This window comes from Thrips palmi, unplaced genomic scaffold (assembly GCF_012932325.1).
Source record: "Thrips palmi isolate BJ-2018 unplaced genomic scaffold, TpBJ-2018v1 HiC_scaffold_11, whole genome shotgun sequence".
Classification (NCBI taxonomy): domain Eukaryota; kingdom Metazoa; phylum Arthropoda; class Insecta; order Thysanoptera; family Thripidae; genus Thrips; species Thrips palmi.
In genome coordinates this window covers 8,149,292-8,161,424 of record NW_023144622.1, presented here as the reverse complement: position 1 = coordinate 8,161,424, position 12,133 = coordinate 8,149,292, and the positions used below count along the sequence as shown (strand labels likewise).

The following is a 12,133-nucleotide window of genomic DNA, read 5'->3' as shown; positions in this document are numbered from 1 at the left end:
TCAAACTGCAGTCTCTTTTCTTTTTTAAACCAAGTTTACCTGTGTAAATAAACTACAGTAAAACTGTACTTTGAACTATATAGTCAAGTGGGACAAACTGGGGTCAAAAACTATAGTTGTCCGAAATAACTGGTAGTTTTTATACAGTTTAACTATAGTTTTCTATACTTTATCTATACTTTGACTACATTTTTATGCACTCAATTAACAGTTTAATTGTATTTAAAGTACAGAAATCTCTCTTTTAAATCTAAATAGACAATTACAAAAAAAATTATATTTTTCCAGTGTAGCCTAAACTACAGATCCTTCCACGCGGGCTCGCTCTGCCGAGCGACTCCGAGAGAGAGAGAGAGAGAGAGAGAGAGAGAGAGAGAGAGAGAGAGAGAATTCAGATTCTTCCGATCCCGTCAAACTCGAGAGTGCGAGAGAGACAGAGCGACGAATCGCTGCTTTTCTCAATCGCACGGCTTACTGCACATACGTTCCGTGCGTGTGCCTCTCAGAATTTTATCGGCAGACTTTTTCTTTCGAATTGCCCAACGACCTAACTCTGATTTTTCCACTCTGTGCACATATGTTTCTGGATGCATTCAAACGCAATTATGTGTCCCAGCAAAAAACATTTTGTGTACCCTGAGTAATTTTGGGCGTTCCCCGGGCCTCGTCCCGCTCCCCTCGCTCCCCACTCCATCGCCCGATGGCAGATAGAGCACAAAGACTTCGGCTGACAACCGCCGCTGTCCCCCGTAGAGGGTGAAATTTCCATTTTGGGAACCTTTTCTTAATAAGGAATACTTCGAAACACCAAAAATTAAAACGGGAAAAAAACTATTTTTTTGAAATATTTGTTGTGTTTTGCAGTATGCTATGTAGTGTGCGTTTTTAAGCTCAAACTCCTGCGTTTCACGCGCATGATCAATTTTGTGCAAAGCCTATGACAAAAAAAAACTACGTAGCAATTGAATCTGCGCGAAATTTTACTAGATTTTTTTATCTTTTTGCGGAGCAGTGTAAAGGGGGAGGGGGTGATGAAATTTGGGATCGAGGTGAAAATTGGCGCGTTCCAAATTACGGTGACGCAGAGGCAGCCATCGTTTCCCGATCGCTATCGGCGCCGTCGTGTTGCGCGCCGTAATTACGGTGTAGTTGTAGTCACGCATAATCACACACACACACACACACACACACACACACACTGCAGCGTGTGTACGGTAATTTAATTGTCATCATCACGTAGCAGCTGGTCCGCCTTGCGCATGTAATAGGAGGGTTGCTGCAAGAAACAAGCAAGAAACAAACGTGTTCTTCTTGTATTATCGCGTCCTCTCGAAGCAAAGCAGCGAGTAATCGTGAGGATTCATTCCCGAAGGAGCCTGTTCGCCACCTCATTTATTTGTACTTTCTCCGGTTGTGTTCGATTGGCGGCGCGCGATCTGTGGATCCCCTGGCCGCTGAATGTGGATGCTGAGGGTTGCCCCCCTGGGGCCCTGCTCTGTGGGCCAGAAGACCGGTGGAGGCGGCCGAAACTCTAGACGCGTTTTGAGCTCCGGAGTCGCGAAATGGGGCTCGAATCAAACGTGTGACCCCACGAATGGATTCCTCGTTCGGAGAGTAGTTCATTGGTGGGGTCACACGTGCGGTTCGAGTCTGACATAGTGACTCTGGAGCTCAAAAGGCTTCTAGAGTTTTGGCCGCCTCCATCAGTCTTCTGGCCCACTGTGGACGGGCTCCTCCGGGACTGCTGCCCGCTCGGTCCGACCCGCTGACGCGCTGCGCTGTGTTGCTGCAGGCTGCTGACGCGCGCTGCCTCTGGTGTTGCAGGCACAACAGCCCGGCGCACGCGGCCCGCTGGGAGCAGGTGCAGAAGGAGGTGGCAGCCAGTGGCACGTACCAGCTCACCGAGACCGAGCTCGTGTACGGCGCCAAGACGGCCTGGCGGAACTCCGCGCGCTGCATCGGCCGCATCCAGTGGTCCAAGCTGCAGGTAGGCCTCAGGACGACACTCTTGAAGTGAACACGGTAAAAACAGTACCTTTTTTTTTTTTCAGGAAGCCTATATGGTAGAGACATAGGCGATTTCCAGGTGGTTCCTGGGAAAACCAGGTTCCGGTTTTACCGTGAAGGTTCATCATATTATACTGAGAAAATTCTCTGCGTTATGGTGGTGAAGTTGACTTTCTAACCTTCGTGAGCTTAGAATCATTGTACCTGGAGGATGCTATTTGTCGAATTTCTCTTGTATCTTGTAGAAAATCTCCACCATGTAGGTGCAGTCGGGTGCCGTCTTTCATCAAACAAAAAGAAAAGCTATAAAAAGATAAAAGCTAAAAATGAAAGAAAAACATTTTTGTTTGCCACTTCATGAAAATTCTAAGACTAATTTTCCCTGACATAAAAATGATGACATTTTTGTCAGGCCTGTCCATGAAGTGTGGGGACTTCGACAATAATGTCATCAATTTCTGATGAAATTGTCATGACTTGAATGTGATGAAAATGTCAGTATCTGTTCTTTCTTAAAGTAACAACAACAACAACAACAGCAAATGTTTACAGTAGGAGACGGATGCGTGTCATGGTCTCGTGGCGGCGTCATTCGACCTTTCATAAATTGGCCCATGCTCCCTTCGCGGGGGTGGCAACTCTGAAAAAAGTAAGGGGCAACTTATGCAATATTTTGTCCGCGAGGGATCGCTCTCCCCCGCCGCCTTCCGCCTTGCGTCATCAGTTGTTTTGTCTTGCCTGCCGGAAACAAAAGGTCAGTAGTCGACCGGAAATGTAAACTCAATTTAAAATAAAAATAGAACTTATGTGTTACGAGAAAAACAACGTATTTTTATTATGTTTTACGAGCCACGCGTGACGGCGACGGGGCCAGCTGCCGAGCGCCCAGAATGCGGTCCGGCATCCCTCATCCGATAAATCGGATGCATAATTTGCATGCCGGCGTGCCGAGCCGCGCAGCACACTGAGAGTCGTTTTCGTCGCTCCGTCCCTCTCGCACTCATGGGGTGGCCCGTCGAGGTGCGAGAGAGACAGAGCGACGGAAGCGACTCTCGGCCTGCAGCCGCGCCATCATGAGCCCCATTAAGTATGCATACGGCGTCTCGCAAGTGCGCCGCGCGACCGAAGCGGAAGAAAAAGGATATTTAAGCGGCCATAAATAGTCTCCCTCGATGGGATCAAGTCGGGCGGGCGACGCAGGCGGGCCGCTCCAGTGGCGATCAGCCAAGCGTCTTATTGACGGGCGCGGCGAGACAAACTGACCCCTGCACACTGATTCCGGGAGTCGTTTTCGTCGCTCCGCCCCTCGCGCACTCATGGGGCGTCCCGTGTAGGTGCGAGAGAGACAGAGCGAAGAAAACGACTCTCGGAATCAGTCTGCTGCTGCTGCGCGGAGGGATGGGGACGGGGCACAGTGGGCCAGAAGACCGGTGGAGGCGGCCAAAACTCTTGACGCGTTTTGAGCTTCATCTTCGCTACACAGGCCTCGAACCGAACGTGTGACCCCACCAATGGATTCGTCGTTAGGAGAGCAATCCATTGGTGGGGTCACACGTTCGGTTCGAGTCCCATTTGGCGACTCTGGAGCTCAAAACGCGTCTAGAGTTTTGGCCGCCTCCACCGGTCTTCTGGCCCACTGTGCGGGGCTCGATCTAACGGTGAAGCGAAGAGTCGCCCTCCATCTCAATTATCCGCTCGAGCATGCAGGGGTGCAAGCATCCTTTCCCGTGCCCCTCGTCGGAACGCGCGGCCGTGGCGTCGTCTTCGGTTCGAGCCGATTGAGTAACGTTGTTAAAGCACTCCGAAAAAGTTCGTTTTGTACGCCAAATTAACTAGATCGGGCATCACAAGATTTAATCGTTGCTCTGAGCGCACGATGCTCACTTCGGATCAATTGGTGCAATCTCAGTCTCGTATTGACTTTTTATCTCTTGCCAAAAAGGTTTTTGTGCAAACGTAATATATACTATTTTTTCTTTCGCTGTGAGCTAAGCTTTTTTGTTCATTGTATAATGTATTGTCCATTTTTTTGCAATGTAATTTTCAATTTCTACATGATCTGTTGACAATTTTATCTTTAAAACGATCCAAATTTTGCATAGTTACAGATAAAAAAGTAAATTTTAAGTTGGCTCAAAAAACGTTATAAGCAAGAAAGAGAAAAAGTCCGCATATGTCTGAGAGTGTGTCATTTAGAGGTGGTCCAAAAAAAAACTTTATGTTTTCATCAAGTTTTAATTTTTTGTTTCTTACCGTACCGGATGTGGCGCGTTCTTTGTCCGAGTGTACCGGATCAAAGTCCGGGTACTTGACTGCCCCCGACTGGGGTCCCTTCGACAGACGGCAGGTTCCAGGAAGACGGAGCGGGGCGAGCCACCCTGTGGGATCTGCGGTGGAGTCGAGCGGGGCGAGGGGCAGGCTGAGCTATGGGGCCCTCGGCTACCTTCGGCGGGCCGCTGGTCAGTTAGCTTCCTCCCCAAACCCACCCCCACCCCACCCCCTCTTTCCCCCCAACCTGCTGTCCCGGCAGTGGTCAGCCCAGACCGACTGCCGACTTCGGACGCTGAATATGCATGCAGCCTCTCGCTTTCACTTTGGCTCACCTTTTCCACGCCTCGAAAAAAGGAAATGCAATTGAGGCCCACCGTCACAAATAGGGGAGAGAGAGAGAGAGAGAGAGAGAGGAGAGAGAGAGAGAGAGAGAGAGAGAGAGAGAGAGAGTAGTCCGCATACCGCGCCACCATTTGTGCGCTTTGAGTTCGTGTAAAAGAAAGAGAGAAATTTGAACTCAGAGAATTGGCCAGTGCTTCTTGACTTTTTTTATGTTCTGAAAAGTAGGTCTTTAAAAGACCTTTTTTTCTGTGCAAAAAAATAATCTTTGTGGAAAAGAGTGCGGGTTCACCCCACGTGATCGCCACTTCCAGGTTAACACAAGAAAAAACTTGACATAGGAAAAATTACTGGATTTGCTTGCTTTGTCAGGTACTGCAGTAGAGTATCCTACTAGTCCGTGCCACTCAATTTACAAGGGTTACTTTTCAAAAACCTTTGCCGATTACATTTCTTATGTTTCCGGCTGGGCACATTCCGTGCGTGGCGTGCGTCGGTGCTCATTCTCGCAACGCGCGCCGAGCGAAAAATAATGTAACGGCGGTCACGGCGTGGCGTGGCGCTTCTCTCCGTAAATCTTGCGGCCTAACTTGATATCAGTGACGTCACTCTAGGCGCGCGAATTGCATGGTGCGCCTAAGGCCGAGCAGCAGGCTCGGATGATTTCTCTCTCTCTCTCTCTCTCTCTCTCTCTCTCTCTCTCTCTCTCTCTCTCTCTCTCTCTCTCTCTCTTGCTTGCATGTGTGCAAGAGAGAGACAGACCCACGACGCACTGTTCGGCATCAGGCCTCGGTTCGCGGTTTTGATATATCGGCACGCTGCAGGGGGCGAACCTGAAGAGGCTTTTGCTTCCATTATTCACTCTGCCCACTCGTCGGCCGCGCCCGGAATACTTTAGTGCGGCCGGCGGGCTGGGCACACCGCAAAAAAAAAACTAAACCGCAACAAGTGGACAAGAAGGGGGTGATTCTGATGAGACAGGGGACAGGGAACTGCTTGGGGAGGAGCCTATTTGCTCCAAGTTGGACTCCACAGCGAACACGCTTTCTCTGTCTCTCTCGCACTCATGGGGCGTTGCGCATGTGTGCGAGAGAGACAGAGCGCTGTGAGCAGTGTGACCAACATTAATCACACCAGCGGGGCGACGAAAGGCGGCAAAGGTGGTGCGCGGTGTAAAGTAATTAGGTTGCCGCCCTGCTGCAGACTGACTCCGAGAGACCTTTCGTCGCTCTGTCTCTCTCGCACTCGTGGGGCGTTCCGTAGAGGTGCGCGAGAGAGACAGCGACGAAAACGACTCTCGGAGTCAGTCTGCTGGCCAGTCTCTTTGTCGCGAGGCGTCTGGAATGTCTGGGACGGCGGGGCGGGCGGCTTGGCGTGCCGGAGCGTGGAGGGAGGTCGTGTTGTGTGAATTTGGATCGCAAATCGGAGGGGTGCATGCTGATGCCGCCAAGGCTTGGCGATTCGCGCAGCTCGCGCAGCTAGACCTTTGGCTGAGTGCGTCTCGGCAAGTGCGGGCCTGCCCCGCCCGCCCCGCCCCCACGCCCCGCCCGCCCCGCCCGCCCCGCCACCCCCCCGCCCCGCCCCGCCCGCCACGCCACGCCCCGCCCCGCCCCGCCGGTGGCGCTGCGCCGTCTGCAGCTCGTCAGCTTGCCTCCAATATGGGGAGGGGGCTGCTGGTACACGCGCCCTAGCCAGGGCAGCCAGGGCAGCGTGGCAGCCAGGGCTCAGCCAGCAGACCGATTCCGAGAGTCGTTTTCGTCGCTCCGTCTCTCTCGCACCTGTACGGGACGGCTTATGAGTGCGAGAGAGGCAGAGCGACGAAAACGACTCTCGGAGTCAGTCTGCAGCCGACTGCTACACGGCCCACACGACCCCAGATGCCTGTCCGCTCCAAGTAATCATCACATATGCAACGCCCCCTCCCCTCGCCCTCCGACCTACTCCCAGTTCTTGCCAGCACGGCCGCCCTCATCCCTTGTCCTCGCCCCCCCCCCCCTTCCGCATCTGTCTGTCTCCATCCCCCCTTCCCCTTTCATCTCTTTGTCTCTCTCTTTCTCTCGCGTCTGGTCGGAAAGAGAGTATCAATTTGTTCGCTGCTGGCTCCATGCTCGCTGTTTGCACGTTTGCACTCGCGCCTGGTGTTTGTTTTTGTTGTGTTGTCGGCCCGTGCAGCGCACACGCTTCCTTCACCCCACTGGAATGCGTTTCATGCATTTTCATGCATTCTCCTGCCAGCGTCGTAAGATGAAGCAGAGTTGGCATCGCTGGTTAGGCTAGCTTGCTGGCTAAAGCAAGCTAAAGCTTCGTTTAGGTTGGCCGTGAGCTCATTGGTGTGCTTGATTGATTAAGATTAGCATAGAGAGCAGCGCCTAGTTCAGGCTAGCTTTTAGAGCAAAGGTAAGGGTACAGTGGTAATCCAAGAACGTGTCGTCAACAAATGTTAGAAAGTGTCACATTCCTTTGAATGTGAGTTTGCCAATTTTTGGCTGATAAACATTTCAATGAATGCGACACGACGTTCAAAGGAACGTGTCATTTTGTCACATTCCCCTCAACGTGGTGTCATGCTCCTGGATTCCCAGCGCTCGATAACCGCAGCGCACAAAACTGTTTGCCGAAAGAGAACCTGCCCGTTTCAGCGTTGAAGCGATCCCTGCCTGCCAAGTCTGCGTTCTTCCAGTGGCGTGGGCGGCGTGGCCCATTGAGGCCCCTCCGCTTTGTAAGGGGCTGTCGTGTCATCCTTGAGTCGCGATTACGCGCTCGGCGACTTGTTGATAAGGAACGCGACGCACGGCTGCACTCAAAAACGCCCTTCCCCTACCTCCCCCTCCCTCACTTCCTCCCTCTCCCCCTCCCTCTCTCCTTTCCATTCCCCCCCCCTCTCCCCCCTCCCCCTCCTCCCCCCCAAACCCCCCTCCCCCCCCCCCCCCTCCCCCCCCTCCCCCCCCCCTCCAACCACCCCTTTCCCTTACTCCGCCACCCCCACCTCTCCCTCTGTCTTCTCTCCTCCTCAGTTTCACTTAGCCATGGTGGACGTGACTGGCTGCAGTGCGTTCCGTATCGGCTAGAACTTAATTAGCAAAACTGCATACTTCGGCGGGGTACGAAAACTGGACTTGTAGACAGTCGCATCGTAAAACTCGTTTTCAGGCTGTCACACAGCGTGTGGTTTAATGAGTCTTTTGATGAGGTCCATTGAGGTTTGGATTACTTTGCAACCGATTGAGACTAATTGAAAATCACTCCGAAAATTTTTAAGACAACAAATTATTTACTTACATCATATGGATGTGCGTGACTGGTAATCGGTATTGGGTTGACATGCTCATAAAACACCGGCACGTAGTTCTTATCCAACCGGAATACTGTTTCAACGTTTGTTAGTGAGCCCACCAGGACGGAAAAGAAGGATAGAAACATTTATTAATGCTCCATCAATAACATGTCGTCTTCTGTTCGACTTCATCCCTTCCGCCCTTAATCGTCGACCACAACGAGCACTTCGTATGTTGAAAAGCTTTTCACTCCAAAGAAGTTCACTTTGCACGCGCCTGAATATGGCAGTAACTGAAACAAGAACAACACCGTAAGTAGCTGATTTCTAAGTGCACGTCCAATAGCAGTTTCGGTTTCTTGGGATTAATTGTCTAGGTAAAAAAAATCATAGCGCAATTCTAGTGGAACCATATGACCTCATTGCAATGGGTATGTGCAGTGATAACCTACTTTCTTCCTATACAACTCAGTACAGTCTAAAGTGCTCTAGGTGTGTACTCAGCTCACATTTGTGCGCTCTCTGTATCGCGGTACACACTTAAGTTTTCAGTATATCTGGCAATTTCCTCTCCTGACGTGGCTTTCACCGTCTTTGAGTAGACTTACCACTCCGGGTGTCATCATCATGAAGTGGTTCCTGTCCTTTGGGTTTAGGCTGCTGTCGAAGCTCCTGCAGGCGTAAAGGTTCTGCCCCTTTGCGTCAACGCCAGCCGGTACGGCTCCGTCTGGAAGATTGCCGGCCACTGCCGGCACCCAGCGCACTTTCAGTTTGTCGACGCAAGCCACCTGTAACATTTCAATGCCGAGACACACTCCTTGAAAAGCTGCTCGTTTTGGGGCAGACTTCATACTCGTTCTCTACAAATCCATTCGAAAGTTTCTTTGCCGTAAAACTGGCATGCTGTGCCCTTGGTACCCATTTTGCGTCCGAGGCGGTTTTGCACACACACACACATACACATACTTACATACATACATACATACATACATACATACATACATACATACATACATACATACATACATATACATACACACACATACACACCTCATACTGTTGGATGGAGGCCGCCGACCCTTCGCCGTCGTTCCACGCCCCCCATCCCAGCCAGCGGCGGTCGTCACTGGACTTGCACACGGCGATCGGGATGACGCCGCCGTCCGGGTTGAAGGCGCGGGCGATGTAGTGAGGCTTGATCGCGTTGTTAACTTTCTGGTAACCTCCAACCACGGCGTCGTTAGGAAGGTTCCCATCTCCCGTAAACAGCTCCCATCGAAGGCTTGTCGCTGAACCTAAACAGAAGTTTTGGAGAAAAAAGACAAGAATTTTTTACTCAGAGTGCAGGGGTTAGATCGGGAAGATTGTGCTGAAAAGAACTCGCCGCCTCCACGGTAAAGTGTAAAGATTTTTAACTTGATATAGTCTTAACCAAGGTTAAGTTCGGCATTCAATTGATTTCGAAATAGTGTAACTGCGAATGTCCCCTTCTGTCAAGATATTCTCAATTCAAAATGCACTCAGACAGATGACTCAATGAACTCTTCGACCTCAAGGTAGATGGCTCGGTCAGGCGTGAATCTCAAGGCATACACCGCTTGATAACGGCGTCTGGCTAAAGTGTTTGACCTGTATGCATTCTTTGTACACGTCACGTTGCAGATTGTCGGTCCTGTTGACCAACCTGACGTGTTGAAGGGTATGCTCTCTGTGAAAAAAATTACTGTTCTAGCCATTTATTTAAATATTCGCTTTACCCAAACTCAGTTTGACAGTAACAGATACACTTCTCTTCATAAAAATGTTCACTGCATTGTTTTGTTTCGTGGTTCGTCAAATCTAACCTCATAAGTTTTGACTTGAAATAAAGGACCTACACATGTTTAAAAGCCGATTTTCTGAATATTTATATACAAACTTAACAAAAAAGTTAACTTTTGCACAAATTGCAATTGCTGCAAAATCCTTAAAAGTGCAGTACATGCTTTCGTAAAACTCAGTCTAAACTTGAAATTGGTTATTGCCAACGTCGGTGCTTAAAAAAATTATCCTTCAGGTATTCTTACAATGAGCCTGATTACCTGTTGATGCCGGAGAAAGTCAACCATTGCCACTCAATTACCACACACACTTACATTTCCAGAAAAAGTATGGCGGAGATTTTTTAAAAATATCCACCAAGTTCCTGTGAGTTTTTTCTTCGAAATACAAACTAAAGTGTCAGTGAAATCGGCACTCCATATATTTTTGACAAGTTTTCACAGTGCAGGCGTGCAAGGAAAATGAGGCTCAAGGCAAGGAATCCAGGCGCGTAGGAACGTCAAAAAAGTTGGGGGGTCAATGTATTGCATGTTGCCTACCTCGCAGGGGATTGACCCGGGGCAGCTCCAAAAACTGGGGGGTCAGCTGACCCTCTGACCCGGTGCCTAATACGCCGCTGAAGGAATCGGTCGAGTGCGCGATTTCACCCTCATTCCAAAATAAACCCTGAAAGGTAGGCAAGGATCCTCCGCTCCCTCACACAACCATTGACGTCCGAACGTACCTAGCGACGCCTTCGCTGTCGTGACCAGCAGCAGGAGCAGAGCGACTTCTCGGAGCAACATCTCTGAGCAGAATAACCGGCAAAGCCACTGCGGACTGGGTCACGGGCATGATAAGACCAGGGTCAACGTGCCGCGGGTTTGCTGATGCATCAGCCTCCCCCTCCTTTTCCCCCAACAACGCCGACGCATAATTCTTTGTAATTTCAGGTGATATCGTGAGATTATTTCGCAAGAATGCCATTCTCATTGCACTTTTGGCACCCCAACAAGTTATTGAAGTGAATGTTGTATTCTATGTCTAGGTCAAACTTCGTTACCTTGTCCGATCCGACCCAAGATCTGACCCAAACCCAGCGTATCGCATTCTGTAACATTGATCGAAAACAATTCGGACCAATGCGATAACTTAAATGATGCTGAAGCAGATATAATTTGAGAGAATCACATCCTATGAGCCAGTGTTTCCTGCTGATGGCGCTTAACATAGACTACGCATTCAGCCAAAAAATCCATACCTTAAGGCGTATTCAGTTCAACTAGTGCATGAACTGCCCTGTACTTACCAAAGAAAAGCTCAACCGGAATTCCTAAAAACCATGCAAGTAGTCTTGTGTAATGGACGAGACGAAATCAGTCGACCCGACTTCGACCTCGGCTGCAGTAGTGGATCCAGAGTTAGCCTGAGGGGCAAAGTACCAAATTTTGCCTAACTAAATGATCAAAGTGTTGCTTTTTGCCTTCCTTACAGGTGGGTCTGGGGGTCAAATGTCCCTTTGCCCCATCTGGATCCACGCGCCTCGGCTGGAAATCCGCAGCGTGTTTTTTCTCCGTGCGTGACATCAAGAGTCGTGGCTGCCGCCACACGAGGTCCTAGGCCTTCCGCAGGTGTTGCCTAGGCAGTCGGCTCGAAGCGGATTTGCACCGCGAGTGGAACGCAGTGTGGCGGAGTGGCAGTGGCTGAGAGCACGCGCTCAAAGTGCGCTCAAAGCGCGAGAGGCGCGAGCAGAGAGAGATTGATTGATTGATTGATTTATTTATTTAGTAGGTACAATACAAGAGGACTCTTAAGTCCCACGAGAGTATGGCACCGCTCTCGGGATCAGGTACAAATCAAAAGTCATGCTTACATTGCAGGTAATTACACACACAAAAATAAAAAAAAAAAGAAATGAGAATACCAATTTTATAACAGATTTACAGATTAACAGATTTAGAATTGAGTTGATGAGTGGACAGTAAAACTACCTATTTATATGAGTTATATGAGTCTTATGGTTGCAGGCAAGCAATCGAAATTTCGGCGAGCTTGAGAGAGAGAGAGAGAGAGAGAGAGAGAGAGAGAGAGATGAGCGTGCGATATCGCATGAATATCCGCGCCCTCCTCGCCACTCTCCACGCTGCCGGCCGCGCGCCAGTGGGCCGTTTTCGAACTACGCTCTCCTCGCTCTGTCTCTCTCGCACCCCTACGGGGCGCCCCATGAGTGCGAGAGAGACAGGACGACGTTGTTCGGAAGCAGCGGCCATGGCGCCAGGCTTGCCTTTGGAGCGCGGTGTTGCTAGGTCGCACGATGCTGGTCCTATGCCCGCCGCGAGGCGCACTACATGAAAATGCTAACCTTGCCATAATTTTCGTCATTAGCAAATTTTTAGCAGTGTTGCTGCTATGCACCGAGAAAACCTTACAAACTATTTTGGG

General features: G+C 50.2%; 2 protein-coding genes across 2 annotated transcripts in view; one reads left to right on the top strand and one right to left on the bottom strand.

The window, feature by feature from the left end:
- Nucleotides 1–12,133, top strand: part of LOC117639716 (nitric oxide synthase, salivary gland) — a 47,997-nt gene that overhangs the window by 14,379 nt on the left and 21,485 nt on the right. The window contains 1 exon segment of the mRNA XM_034375592.1: nt 1,825–1,987. Within this exon segment, the coding sequence (XP_034231483.1) occupies nt 1,825–1,987 (163 nt within the window).
- On the bottom strand, nt 8,026–10,562 carry LOC117639412. Its single transcript, XM_034375030.1, has 4 exons — nt 10,437–10,562; nt 8,942–9,186; nt 8,500–8,679; nt 8,026–8,184 (listed from the first exon to the last, which is right to left on the bottom strand). Exons 1-4 carry the CDS (start codon nt 10,495–10,497, stop codon nt 8,095–8,097), a joined length of 576 nt encoding a protein of 191 aa, XP_034230921.1. The 5' UTR covers nt 10,498–10,562; the 3' UTR covers nt 8,026–8,094.

Bases quoted from the DNA above. Each gene is read 5' to 3' on its own strand.
- LOC117639412 (XM_034375030.1), bottom strand. From the start codon at position 10,497: ATGTTGCTCCGAGAAGTCGCTCTGCTCCTGCTGCTGGTCACGACAGCG. The intron at 9,187-10,436 runs GTACGTTCGGAC...ACTTCTGTTTAG, and splicing joins GACAGCGAAGGCGTCGCTAG to GTTCAGCGACAAGCCTTCGA. The intron at 8,185-8,499 runs GTAAGTCTACTC...TTCTTGTTTCAG, and splicing joins TGATGATGACACCCGGAGTG to TTACTGCCATATTCAGGCGC.